The sequence below is a fragment of the Giraffa tippelskirchi genome, chromosome 8 (genome assembly GCF_054371585.1).
Source record: "Giraffa tippelskirchi isolate mGirTip1 chromosome 8, T2T-mGirTip1v1.2.pri, whole genome shotgun sequence".
NCBI classification, from domain to species: domain Eukaryota; kingdom Metazoa; phylum Chordata; class Mammalia; order Artiodactyla; family Giraffidae; genus Giraffa; species Giraffa tippelskirchi.
The window spans coordinates 79,891,810-79,906,495 of record NC_137282.1 but is presented as its reverse complement, the minus strand read 5'-3'; the positions used below and the strand labels follow the sequence as shown (position 1 = coordinate 79,906,495).

The 14,686-nt window shown below is 41.3% G+C and overlaps 1 protein-coding gene across 2 annotated transcripts in view; it reads left to right on the top strand.

Annotated features, from left to right (window-relative positions):
* The window catches only part of ADAMTS12 (ADAM metallopeptidase with thrombospondin type 1 motif 12), a 370,221-nt gene that overhangs the window by 128,869 nt on the left and 226,666 nt on the right, over positions 1-14,686 (top strand). For both annotated transcript variants that reach the window (XM_081521438.1, XM_081521437.1), the window contains one exon: positions 12,447-12,597. In XM_081521438.1, the coding sequence (XP_081377564.1) occupies positions 12,447-12,597 (151 nt within the window). The remainder of the gene's footprint in view (positions 1-12,446; positions 12,598-14,686) is intronic.

The following is a 14,686-nucleotide window of genomic DNA, read 5'->3' as shown; positions in this document are numbered from 1 at the left end:
TGATGTCTCTGCCTTTTAATATGCTATCTAGGTTTGTCATAGCTTTTCTTCCAAGGAACAAGCATCTTTTATGTATAAAAGATATTATACATATTCTGGTATAGCTCCACAAGGCAGAACTAAGATGATGAATGGAAGTTATGGCCCACATACCATAAAGGAAAGAGATCTTTAATAATAAGTTTAGCAGTAGTGGATGCCTTGAGAAATATCTTTCCTCATTAGAAGAACATTTATGGTGTGGATGAGTGGAGGTGAGGATGCAATTCCAGTATCTACTGAAAAATTGACCCTTGAAGTATCTTAGGATAAAATTCTCTGATTTTACAAGAAGCTGCTAATTTTGAATTAAGGCTACATGCCAGCCATTGTAATAGGTGCTTCCTCACAACAATTCATTTATTCTTAACAGCTTTAGCAATTGGGCATTCTCCATTTCTTATAAGAATGACCTGAGACTCATTGGTCAGCCACTTTGACCAAGGTCACACAGGAAGAAAGCATAGAATCAGAATAAGAACTCAGATCCAGATTTAGCAATAAAGTCCAAGTTCTCCCCACCATTTCAGTTTTTGGATCTGCAAGTTGTAATCTATTACATGAATGTGAAATCAGCTTAGTGTTTTAGAACCAGGATTTAAATTGATTAAAACAAAATGAAATGTATCAGAATGCCACCTACATAGGAAAACAGGGAAGCATTGCTTCCTGAAATGGTTGGTTATACACTGGGGTCACGATGTGAAGGGTCTTTTTAGCTGCAAGTCAAGATGAACATCTTAACCTCGTGGACCCTTAACCTTCTTGACTTCCCTTTCCTAGACTCCTTCAGTGGAGTTCACTTTGGTAACCTATTCCCATGACCAGTCTCCCATGTATATGTATGAGTTTCCTGAGGCTGCTCTACCTAAAGAGGAAAAGAGGTTCCTCGTATGTATCATTTAGTGACTCTCTTTTCTTCTTGTACCATCTGTGATGGAGAATACAGCATTTCTAGTCACAAAAAGTATTAGAGAACAGTGTGTTATTGAAGATTTCACAGGTAAAAGAGACACAGGAGTTTACCTTGTACATTTCTTATGCTGCTAGCAAAAATCCCCATTTTCCTTTTGCATGTCTTTCTCGTTGACCACTGGCAGATACGTCTTCTCCTGTGGGCTTTTTGGTTTCCTTTCCAGCCTCTGCTGCTCCCGGTGCCACTTTGTCTACAACTGGATTATTTCTGGAACTCCCAGCTTGTCCCTTCTGTCTTAAACAGAGTTGTTTAAGACTTCCTCAGTTGCTATTTCCCTTCCTCCTACCACTTAAATGTTGTCTTCAAGGTTGTGAAAGTCTATTCTACTTTCAGAGTAGAAGTCTATTCTTTTTTTCTAAAAGAAAAAAAAAAAAGATTTTTTTCTTTTGCCCTTGGTTGAAAAGTACTAAAATTACCCAGACCCATTCTCCTTACAGGGTAGTGGGAGATTACAAATAACTAAAGTAAGTTTGTCCCACTATAGTTGTGACTTTGGTGTGGCATATAAAGTGGAGACAATGAGTGTGGACTTATTCTTTCATGAAGAGCCTGTGGAAAGGCAAATCTTGCTTTAACTAATTCCGTTTTAGAATATAATGAGGATATAAATATTTCCTAATGCTCACATTCACGTCTTTGGCATCTCACACTAGACCTGCTCTTTATTTTTTTCCCTTTCTCTGCTGTGGCACTTAGTGAAGTTAACATGCTATGAAATTCTCTCATGGTTTGCCAGCTCCCATCACCAAGCCACTAGAGAAGGCATTCCCCTTTGGCCCTGAGCCATTGGTAAACATCCCTGGAATGCTCTGTTTCCGTTCAGAATCACTTTGGTGGCCATAGCAACAGTCTTGACAGGCTGCTGTGCTCTTTCCATGGGTAGGAGCTCTTCCTGATTGGGGATTATTGCCCATCAGGGATTGTCACAGTGAGAGAAGCAGGACCAGGGCAGTGTTCTCCACAGCCTAGGGAGGGCTTTGCATCCTTAGGGTAGTTTCTGACTGGAGAATGACGGCCTGCTGGGGCATCATGAAAAAAGTAGTGCTGTGTCTCGGCCGAGTCTGCCCTAATGGTTTTCTGCTCCCCATGGGAGACAATGCTTTCACTTGTTCTCCCTAATAACGTGTTTCCTGGGCTCCCAAGGTGTTAGCTGGTTTGTTTTGGGGTTTTTTTTTCCCCTCTTCCTTTTGATTGGACTCCTTATTTTCTAGAGTTGACAAACATGGATTACTGCTTAGAGAGACAAAAAAAAAAAGCAAAGAGAGAAATTTTGAGAAACAAAAATTGTTCTGATAGAAGATTTTTGGGAGAAAGAGAAGTCGGAAATGACCTTAGGTGTCTGATGGGGCTAGAAAGACCGTTTTGTGAAACTGTCAATTAGCAGGCTCCCAGCCTGTCCCTGAATACAGTGTGACAGAGAAGTTCTGATGAGTTTTTGATTGCTACAGGCTCTTAGATGATCTTTCTAATTCTGATGGCTTATCTGGGAACACATGGTTTGAGATGTGATAAAAATTCCCTTTTTAATTTTTGAGACTAGTAGGTTTGGTAGGGTTCATCAGGATTTGTGTCAGGCCAGCTTATTTCAGACTGCATATTTCCTTCTGTGAAATGATTTCACGTTTATTTCACATTTCAAATCCAAAATATTTGTTCACCTATTTCCTAGAATGATTTAAACTTTTTTTTTTTTTTTTTTGCATCTTTAAAGTGTCCTGATCTGCCAAAATGTTATGGGCCTTCCCTGCAAACCTCAGATTCAGGGAATATTCTTCATAAACTGCAATCAATAATCATTATTGCTGAAACTTCTTTCGATTGAGATGAACTAAGTGTTTGATTAGAGTCATTACGAGTATTTTATCATATTCATAGTACTATGCCTGTTTGTTGGTGGGAGAAGTTAAAAAGCAATCAAGCACCACCTAAGGGGAAAGAGTAGTGTTTTTCAAAGTATAGTACACGGATTATCTGTCAACAACAGCAAGGTGCTTGCTAAAATGCAGATTCCTGGGTATCACATTAAACTGACTAACTAGAATATCTGGACAAGTTTTCCCAGTGTATGTGTTTTTAATAAGCTTTCCATGTGGTTCTTTTGCACACTAGAATTAGAAATAAGTGGATCATCTGATGCCTCATTCTTTTTGGTGGTTACATTTTAAATTTCTAAAAATCTACTTTGTTGGGCTGAGTGGTTGTCCTACCTATCTATCTATCTTCCATAAGAAAAATAGTGAATCTGTGGAGAGAGCTCTTGGGAACTATAATTGAATAAATGCACTCAGTTCCAAGTACTGTCAAGTAAGAAATGAAGAAAATTAGTTACTAGGCAACTTTTCTGCCCTTATGTAAGCAGAAGGTTTTCTTCTGAAACTCAAAACTGAGACAACCATGAAACAACCATGTTAACCATGCCTGCCAGATAACAGACTCAATGTACATGAATTTGAGCAAATTCTGGGAGACAGTGAAAGACAGGGACGCCTGCATGCTGCTGTCCATGGGGTCGCAAAAAGTTGGATATGACTTACCAACTGAATAACAAGATAAGGAAATGATTGATTGAATCACAGGTAACAGTCCAAGCACATCACTTTGAAGGAATCCATGAAGACAGCAAGGCCTTATAAGAATTACCTTATTCTGTTCCTATCAAAATTTCTCAGCAAAGAATATGTTGTCATCCCCATTTTAGAGATGAGGAGACCGAGGCTCAGAGAGACTAAATTACTTGTGTAAAGCTACCTTGCTTAATTGTGCTGGAGTTGAGTGTTGAACTCAGCCCTATCCCCAGACTTTTCTGCTAGTGGAACACAAATTCTGCTGTAGATTATTCTGTTTCCAGTAGGAGAATGAGTAAGGTCGGATCTGGCACCCACTGATGACCTAGAGACTTTATTAGGTATATACTATGTGTTGACACTCACACTAAGTTTATTGAAGATTTCAGCCTTAGTTCATTTGAAGAAATCCCAGTTTGGGAATTGGGCTTGATTATTCCTAAGACATGCACTGAAAACCAGCCTCCCAGGCTGAGAGGTGTGTGAAGTTTGAGAAGTCTTCCACAATCGCCTCCAGCTCTGAGACTATCAAACAGCAAGAAAGAGAAATCTATCAATTCTGTCTCCTCTCAAATTTTTCCAGGCAGCTCAATTTACATCCAGGCACCACTGATTCTCCCCTAATTAATGTAATTATTATGAAGAACTGGCTCACACAATTATGGAGGCTGAGAAATTGTACAATCTGTCATCTACAAGCTGGAGAACCAGGACAACCATGGTGTAATTTGGTCCACGGCTGAAGGCCTGACAACCAGGACAGCTGATGGTGTCAACTCCAGTCTGAGGGCCAGAGATGATCTGACCCTGAAGAAATTGAATGATACCCACCCACAATGGGGACAGCAGTCTACTGAGTCCACTGATTTACATGCTAATGACATCTGGAAACACCCTCACAGACAGACCCAAGAAATAATGTGTAACCCGGGCACCTCGTAGTGTGTTACAGTGACACATAAACCATCACATCAGGCATCTGGGGTGAATTTTCCTTAGACTATCATAATAACTAATAACTCACATTTATTAGGTACATGCTGTGTGCTGACACTCATCCAAGCACTTTATACTAACTCATTTAATGCACATGACACCTTTTAATAAGCTAATTAGCAAGTTACTACCACTATTTATATTTTTCACATGAGAAAACTGAAGCCAAGAGGACTTAAGTTACTTGCAGCTAAGAGATGAAACAAAAGGCTGAACATGAGAATAATTGCTTTCAGTCACTCCTTTATATTCATGTTCACTGTGGATGATGCTATGATAAAGTGAGCTACTGTACATTTACATTTATGACTACCTACCATATGTATGTCAAGCCTTCTGCTAGGCATTTTATATAAAATGTCTGTGATAGTTACAACCGTGCTAATTAAGATAGATTTTGCCCCATTTTACAGATGAGAAAACTGAGGCTCTATGTATTAACTGATTTGACCATGTGTGCTGTGCATGCTAAGTCGCTTCCGTCATGTCTGACTCTGTATGACCCTATGGACTGTAGCCTGCCAGGCTTCTCTGTCCATGGGATTCTCCAGGCAAGAATACTGGAGTGGGTTGCCATGCTCTTCTCCAGGGGATCTTCCTGATCCAGGGATCAAACCTACGTCTCTTATGTCTCCTGCATTGGCAGGTAGGTTCTTTACCACTAGTGCCATGTGAGAAGCCCAATTTGACCATAGCTCGTGCTTTCAATTAAACCCTGTCATAACTTTTTGATCGTATATATTTTTTGAACCCATCTCATCAATTTTTCAATGAAAGGATTTTTTTTCTACTACTTAGCCTCTGAACTGACAGCCAGTGATTGGTATATGATCTTGTGTATATTAGGGTTTGGACAGGTTCCTCTTATGAGCATCGGAGAGGTATGAGGACATGTAGGTTGATATTCTAGGGCTCTCATGGGAACAGCTCCTTCTAGAAGTAGAGCTGGGCTTTTGATACTGTCTGATCACAACCCCAGTCCCAGGCTTTTCCTGGTACCTTCATATCCCTTCTCATCTGGCCTCAGGATGATGGCAGCTCCTTCTCACAGCCCTTGTCCTGCCAAATTGCTCCTGATGATTCATTTTAATCTTGGTAAGTGTTGCCTTTTTTATACCTGGTCGCCTCTTTCAATTCTCTGGAACCTGTATGCATTACACTGGTGTTTCTAAGCAGGCTCCTGATTGACTTGATTACAGAAAACAAACTGTGATCAGTGAAATGTCACGTATTTGCAGCTTGTTTTTAAAACAAGTCTTCAGATTTGCCCTTGATTCCAGCACCTGTCACTGTGTGATGTAAACGTGTATGGATCCCTTTCCTTCACTAGTCAGCCACGCTCTAGCTATATGCTATTCAGAATCCCATGGACAGAGGAGCCTGGCAGGCTACAGTCCATACTGTCACAGAGTCAGCCACAACTGAGCAACTAACACACACACACACACACACACACACACACACACACGGTAGCTATTAATCACCTAGGGCTGTTTAAAGATAATAATTAGAGTTTAATGAAGTTAAGAATTCAGTTCCACTGTTACATTAGCCATGGATCAAGTGCTCAGCAGACGCATGAGGCTAGTGGCTATTGAATTGGATAGTGCAGATGTAGAACGTCTCTGTCATTGCACAAATTTCTATTTGACAGCATTGTTCTAGGAGGTAGGGACCAGATCTGATTGTTAACAATACCTGCCTGGCAGATGGGTGACTAACAGGTGGATGAACCAGATATGTGTTTCTGGCCTGAGCTTTATCTAAGGCTGCTAAGACTAATATGTAGAATCTGTGAATCAATGACATTACCAGTTATACCCCTTTTTGGCTCCATGGGGGCCAGTCAGGGCACTCTTGGCATCACAGCAGGTGGGGGAGGTTATTCCTGGACTAATCTTCCCAGTGGTCTCAGCTCTGTTTTGTGGCTTCTGTCATCCCCTGACTTCTGACTTAGGGTCCTGGCTATGTATTAAATGATAGAAAGTTGTTCTTCCTCTTACAACCCAGCAACAGAAAAGTTAAAAGTTAATAATTCTGGCAGGTTGTCATGGCTCTAGGGCTGGACCATATCTATTGGAGACTATAGAAGTTCAGTCTTCTGCCTGTGCCCTCTAAAAGCATTTACCTTCAGTGGCCTTTGTCTCTCCTGGACCACAGCACTGGAATCTGTAGCATTTAGGGAGATGCATCCCCTACCTTCTGCAAGGATGCTGTGTTTGGTCGAGAAGGGACTGTGATACAGGACTTAAGGGCTGGCCTCTAGGCCCAGAGGTCATGGGTCAACCTCTTGGGACATGTAAGCACTATACCATTTTTTAACACAAAAATTCTAGGTCTTTGGTGTTCTCCTTTCTGCTATTTTATGGATGTCAGTCTTGTCTTCCTGGCTAGGTTGTAAACCTCGAGGGCAGGGGTCACTGCCCCTCTTAGACATCTTAGCCCTGGGCTGGCCATGTGACAGATGCAGATTGATCATCAAGAAGACTAATATGGAGGGGGGGGGGTCTGATTTTATCTTCTTTCCTGTGTATATAGTGGGCCACAGGTGATATCTTTCCCAGTGATCTATGTACTATAATTGAGTGTCTTGGATACATCTTTATCTCAAATCAATTTTTTTCTGTTCTTGATTTCAGAATATGCTCTGAAATTATTATTGTCTTCATCACCATGGGAGGAAACAAATTGATCTGGTAACTTCTGAATTTTCAAATGAACAGGAATTTCTTCCCAGGACAGGCTAATGTGTTTTAGTGACAATGCTCCATTGCACACCTCCAGGGAGCTCCACTCACAGTTGTATCTATGTGACTATTACCCCCTTGACTTGTGCAACACAGGGCCCTGAGTGCTGAGTGTTGGAATTGGTTTGATAACTTCCCCCATGTCTTTTACAATATCATTGTTTTTATTCTTCAGCCTGCTGTTTTTACCTGTGGTAAAAGCTGAAGGCATGACAGCCTAGACCAGGTGACTCTTCAAGGCCTCATGGCTTTGTAATTCTAGAACAATCTATTCACAAATTTCTTGAAAGATACTACCAGTTTCCCACTGGACCCAAAATCATTGCATTAACTGAAGTATAACATCAAGTACATCCAGATGACTAATACTTTGATGGGAGTTGAGGAGAAGGAGGAGAGGTTGTAGGCAACTATTCTCAGTGGAAGACTAGGAAAAAGAAATTGGTCCTAAAGATTCTGAAGGTCCTACCCCTGTTCCTGCTTAGCAGAGAGCAGTTGAGTTTCAATGCCAAATGATTCTCACCAAGGTAGCTCAGCCCTTTGTCTCATCCCCACCATCTGGGGCCAAGGAGGAAGCAGTAGGAAGAGTCTGATTTAATGGGTCTCGAGACATCGCCCTGCCTTAAATTTCTTCCACCAGCCAGTCTCTAACATTTGAAATGAACTAGTAGACATTATTAGGGCTTCCTAGGTGGCATTAGTGGTAAAGAACCCGCCTGCCAATACAGGAGACATGAGAGACATGAGTTTGATCCTTGGGTGGGGAAGATCCCCTGGAGGAGAGCATGGCAACCCACTGCAGTATTCTTGCCTGGAGAATCCCATGGACACAGGAGCCTGATGGGCTACAGTCCAGGGGATCACAAAGAGTCGGACATGACAAGTGACTTAGCACGCACGGAGTAGACATTATTACTTTTTGTATCAAGTGGCCCTTCCTGTAAAGAATTAAGGAAAGATTTAAAATGAATCTATTAGTGTTAGAAATCAGAATAAGGCTACCCTTGGGGGTGATATTGAGTGAGAAGTGAAGCAGGAAGTTTCTTGCTACTGGAAACTTCTCTTCCTGAATTTAGGTGTTTCCTCTGTGAAAGTTTTATGGGACTTTGCAGTTATAACTTGTATATTTTTCTGCATGTTTATAGTGCTTCGAAATACAGTTTATTTAGAATAATTCTTAGAAGAGAGCCTCAGGAAGCATTCACGGGTATTTATAACTTAGAACAATGAGGTGAGTTTATTTCTGAAAGACACTGAGCGGCATGCTGGGATGCTGAGAGGAGGAAGAGATGAGGGAGGTGAACTGAGGTGAAAGGGCAAGCTTGTGTTCTTTGGACTTCTGCCAGGGGCTCATCCTGCTCTGGTTCTTTCAGGAATCTGAGAATTCCCCAGAGAATTGGGTACTTTTTCTTCAGGTCCATTCCCAGTCTCCTTCAAAGATATGAGAGTTGACACATACACACTGATATATTTAACATGGATAACCAACAAGAACCTAACTATTTAGCACAGGAAACTGTTTAATGTTATCTGGCAGCCTGGACGGGAGAGGAGTTTGGGGGAGAATTTTTTGTTTGTTTAGTCGCTAAGTCGTGTCCAACTCTCTTGTGACCCCATAAACGTAGCCCGTGAGGCTTCTCTGTCCATGGGATTCTCCAGGCAAAAATACTGGAATGGGTTGCCATTTCCTTCTCCAGGGAATCTTCCTGACCCGGGGATCAAACCCATGTCTCCTGCATTGGTGGGCAGATTGTTAACCATCTGAGCCACCTAAGACCTTGGGGGAGAACAGATACATGATTGGTTGAGTCTCTTTGCTGTCCACCTGAAACTATCACAACATTGTTAGTTGGCTCTACTGCAATATAAAATAAAAAGTTTTTGAAAAAAGATACAAGACGTAAGCAGTTTATAAAAGACAGTGGAATATAGAGCGCCTTCTCTGGTTCAAATCCAAAGCTGGCAACAGAAGAAGGTGGTCCCCTTGGGCAGTTAGCTTCAGGGAGAGCATGGAGCCAGTCCTTACTTCTATTGGAATGCAAAGGGTATATGATTTTCCAGCATGACCCAGCTCTGGTTAGATGAGAAGAGACCAGTGAGCTGTGGCCCCTTGGGTACCAGATGTACAAAGCTCTGTGTTTATATATTGGGGGAGAGGGAGATGCAGAGCTCAGCTGGGAAATCTTCTCACCTCACTCTCCCCGAACCAGCAGCATCTCCTCTCCTGTCCATTCCCTTCTCTGCAATACACATGGGGTCCTGAGGCCAGCACCCCCCCTTCCTATGAGCAGATGTCCTGCCTCCCCTCCAGCTGATGAGTCACCCAGCTTTCCTTGGGCTCTGCCCAGCTTCTGAGAAGTATTTAGGATGGAGAGGTAGCTGATTTCCAGGTGCCTGCTGGCAAAACTGACCTTGTGTTAAAATGCAAATGGAAGGAAGCAGTTAAGAAAATGCTCATTTGACTTTTGGGCACCCTCATTCACGTTGCCCATAAAACAGTTATTGTGTTCTCAACTGGAGTCCCATCTGTTTCTTCTGCACCACCTGGGTCCAAAATTTGAGGCTGGAGAAATACCAGTACATCCTTCTTGTTGATGTTACTTTTTTTTTTCTTCAAAGACTTTAGTATTAGATTGATGGAAGTTGCACAGAGGGACTGCACACTGGCCATGCCTGAGGAGTCCTTGCCTTCTATTTCATTTCCATGGAACAAATGAGCTTCACTTGCAAGAAGTCCACTGTCTCTTTATGTCCCTGCTCTTTGTCTCAGAGTAGAAATAAAACCGAATCTCAGTCCTACATGAGTCTGTTTCTAGCTACTTTACAATCTGGACCTTGTCAATGCTTCCTGTCCCAGAGGTTTTTTTCTCAAAGAAAGATGCTGAGAATAAAAACTGTCAGCAAATGTGAGCAAATTTGAAGTCAGATGTCAGCTATTGGAGTTGGTAGTTAAAATATCATCACTGTGCCTTTGTAAAGCTGTTTGCATGGCACTTTGATAAGCCTCAGTTCATTTGCTCCTCCTGACAGCCCTGTGAGGTGGTAGGCATTATCTACATTTTACAGGTTGAGTGACCTATTCAAGGTCACACAGCTATTCTTATGACTTTCAGTAAAAAGTTATTTTTTTCTATTCTCCTTATTATCAAAGATACTTAAAAATCAGTAATCAAAATAAGAATGTGTGAGGTGTATATTCAGATCTGGTTATATTACTAGTATGAAGAGTCGACTCATTGGAAAAGTCCCTGATGCTGGGAAAGATTGAGGGCAGGAGGAGAAGGGGGTGATGGAGGATGAGATGGTTGGATGGCATCACCGACTCGGTGGACATGAGTTTGAGTAAACTCTGCAAGATAGTGAAGGACAGGGAAGCCTGGTGTGCTGTAGTCCGTGGGGTCATAAAGAGACACGATTTAGTGATTGAACAGCAATAACAGTGAGGCAACCATTTTGGAAAGACCCCAAAGTCAAAGCCTGTTCAACAGAGAATATTTCCCTTCATGGAGCCCCTTTTGCCTCCTAACCTGGGGTGAGGACAGGGGGTGCACTCAGCTCATCTTCAGACTCACCTACGGAGCAGAGCAGCCCTGGCTTGCTAAGATGTGATGAGTGACCTTGAACTTTGGGACCCCTTCATAGTTTTCCTAACCTCAAACTTCCCAGGTTTATTTTTGTAAACAATATTCACAAAACTGTTATATTGACTCTAGAGACCCTAAGACAATGAAAAGACATGAAATCTGACTTCTGGAAAGAGTCTGATAACAAATAAGAATGTAGGCCACACCCTTTTCTAGGAGCTTTGCATATATTAACTCATTTAAGCTTCATGGCATCCGTTGGTTATCCTCATTTTTTAGTTGAGAAAGCTCAAACTGAGCAAGTTGTTTGTCCCACATCACAGAACTAAAAAGTGGAGGAGCTGAAATGTGAACACAGGCTAATTCCAAAGTCTGAGCTATTGGTCACTCCAGTGTGATGCTGCAAACAGGGTGTCTGCAGCAAGCCATCTTTTTCATCAACATAGAAGTCAGATCCTGAGAGTTAAGTCCGTCATAGGAGGTCACTAGCAAAGCAGTTCCTAAATATCTTAAGTGGACACACAGAAACTTTTACAGAGAGAAAACAGAGTTGTCGGCTATACTACCCTACTTCTAGACCTGACCTCCAGAAAGAGTTACTCGTTGCCCATCATTTCCCATCTTATTGCTAATTCCCCTATCTGTGAGATGAGAGTGCCTGCTTTAGACTCCTGGAAACTCAAGTCTCAGATCAGTATTATATTTCTTTGTTTCCTTGAGAGTAGAATGGCATTAAACACTTCAAGTCAAACCACCATGGGACTTTCCTGGTGATCCAATGGTTGAGAGTCTGCCTCCCACTACTGGGGACAGGGGTTCGATCCCTGGTCTGGGAAGATTCCACATGCCATGGGGCAACTAAGCTTGTGTACCACAGCTATTAATCCTGAGCCCTAGAGCGCATACTCCACAACTACTGAAGCCCTCACACCCTAGAGCCTACTTTCTGAAACAAGAGAAGCCACAGCAACGAGAAGCCCGCATGCTGCAACTAGAAAGTAGCCTCTGCTCATCATGACTAGAGAAGGCTGGCACACAGCAATGAAGACCTAGTGCAGTCAAAACAAAATAAACAAATAAGATGAAACCACATCTGAGCATGTAGCTGGGCTACCCACATACAGATGAATGTTTCCCAAAAATGTCCATGAAATATGAACTACAAGTTCCATAACAGGGCAACCGGGAAGCCCTGTTCTTAATTTGAGATTTATAGATAACCAGCAGTGGGTTTGAGGGGTAGAGGCAATCCACAAACCTGAAAAATTGTTTGCTACTTTTGGATATGTGTGTGTGTATACACTTTCTTTCATTAGTGTCTCAAAGGGCTCATGACCCCCAAACATTTAATAACTATGACTATGAAGACATTTCACTGAATTATTTACATGTCGCCATTCTGTGAGATCAAATGGCAGACTATGAAAGTCTTTTGAGTTTCAGAGGTCATCCTAATCTATATAATTTTCACTTTATGAATTTTCTTTGCCCAGATAAAGAATGGATTCAAATAAAACCTTTGTCTTGCATGTATTTACAGACTGGATTTTTCCATCTACCCCATGGAGACTTTTTCATTGAGCCTGTCAAAAAGCATCCGCTGGCTGAGGGAGAGTACCACCCACATGTCGTATACAGGAGGCAGAGGCGAGGCATCCCAGAGATGAAGGAGCCAACCTGTGGATTAAAGGGTATTGTACTTAATCTCCTCACTGAATGGGGGAGTTTGTTTTGCTATATTTTTTTTTTTATGAGACCTGTTATTATTCAAATCTGTTTTCTCTTCCCCACTCTGTGGCCAGAAAATATGTACCCTTATACATTTCACTTCTCTGTACTCAAGTCTGTATTCTTAACAGGAAAGGGGAAAGGAATCTCCTACATCCTTGCCACATTGGTTGATGATATTTATATGGTATTAGTAATGCTGAATTTTTTTTAAGTCTCTTTTTAATTCCTTACAGGAAGATAGAGACAGTGCTTTTCAATATCAGCAGTGTTATAATACATTAATGTGGAATATTACTAGACAGCTTGTCATATCTGTATATGCAAGGCAGATTTAAATATTTGATGATGCTGATAATGATATGTGAAGAGAAACTGAAAAAATACCAACATGTTATCAGATGATGAATTTAGCTAAGGTTCTTTTGGCTGAAGTCTTCCTTGAATATAAATCTTGTTCCATCAACTATTTGGACAGCTTCATTAGAGTAGGAACTCACTCCCCAAACAGTATGTAACATAGTATAGGTGCAAAATAGAAATTCAGTGAATCATTAAAATGAAATGAAGAGTGACTTGTAGCCATATAGATGAATCTAGAACCTAGAGTGTATCCAGTCCACATAACATTGATAAAAAGAAAAAAGAAATGTGAGGCTTCTAGATGTGGAGGCAGTATCAGTTCTTTGTGACTATCTCCTTTCCTAAGACAGTAAGTGAAATGCAGTATTTACATGACAGCTAGAGACAGACGGCAGAATAAGTTAGTGTGCTGGCAATTATTCTTAAAGTGTACTTGACATTTGGAATTTTAAAATCTTGGCATATTGAAATGTGCTGGTCTCTCTGAGCCAGGTAATTGCAGTGTTCTTGTACCGTGTTACACTGTGGAGGGGATGGAATTCACTGACGCTAGCCATGTCATTAACCCACATTAAGGTATACCTTGTGCTTAGGGAGATCGGTGCTACAAGATCGAATTACTGTGATTATATCGAGAAAGATCACCTTTCCTTGTGGAAAGCATTCTATCTTTGTAATGTTCAAAGCAGAAACACCCCTGGTATTGAATAAAAAGATGTAGTTTAAAAGTACTCTAGGACTTTTGGAGAGAAAGTGAATCACTTTCCCCTAAAATGTGTCCCTTCACTTATGTTTATTTCCCAAATAGGAAGGTACTCGGGAATTTCAGTCTCTTTTCATATGGCCCAATGAAATCAACCCAGACCTTTAATATGATGTTATTTTGTTATCAGTTTGAACTGAAATTTCTTAACCAGTTTTGTTTGCTGTTCTAAGTGTTATATTTCCTGAGCCCTGTCAAATTTTTTGTTCAACTTTCTGGATTCCATGTTAAATGATGGGAAAATACAGATTGCTGGAATTAAATCTAGAGCAAATTTCAAAGCCTCATTTTATTGACATTGACAAGTTCTCTTCTCTTTGGGTTTTTGGTGGGAACATATACTGGGGCTTGAGTGGAGCTTAGATGGAAGTATCTGGTTTCTGGAAGCTGGGGAAGTGGAATCAGGTTAGATGATAACAGCTGCAGGGTCATCTATGGCAGAAAGGGGTCCAAGGAAGTAAAGTCAGGTTTTAGGATTTCATACATCAGGACACTAGGCTGGAAACACAGGGTCTGGTTCCTGGAGTGTGTTTTTGTGGTCAGAAGCTATTCATTCAGTCACCAAGTATCTGTTGGGTGTCTGTTGGGTACCAGCACTTTATGTCTGGTACTCTCCAAGATTCTGTGGGTACAGTTGTGAGTAGAATTAGACCTTGGTCTGAAGAGTATCAGCCTGGATTTAGGACAGAGATCTAGTCCAGATTTTATCTTTAAAATACGTGGTAAGATCATGAAAGGAAATGAAATCTTAATATATGCATTGGACTTTTTGTTCCACTACATTGTGTTTGTGCCAGGACATGTAGCTGTAATTCCTTTTTTTCTGTTGTAGAAACTCCCATTATATGACTTTTACTTGGACTGGTCTTCTGTGAATGGATCTGAACTGCTTCCAGTTTGGGGCTATTATACATTATATTGCAAAG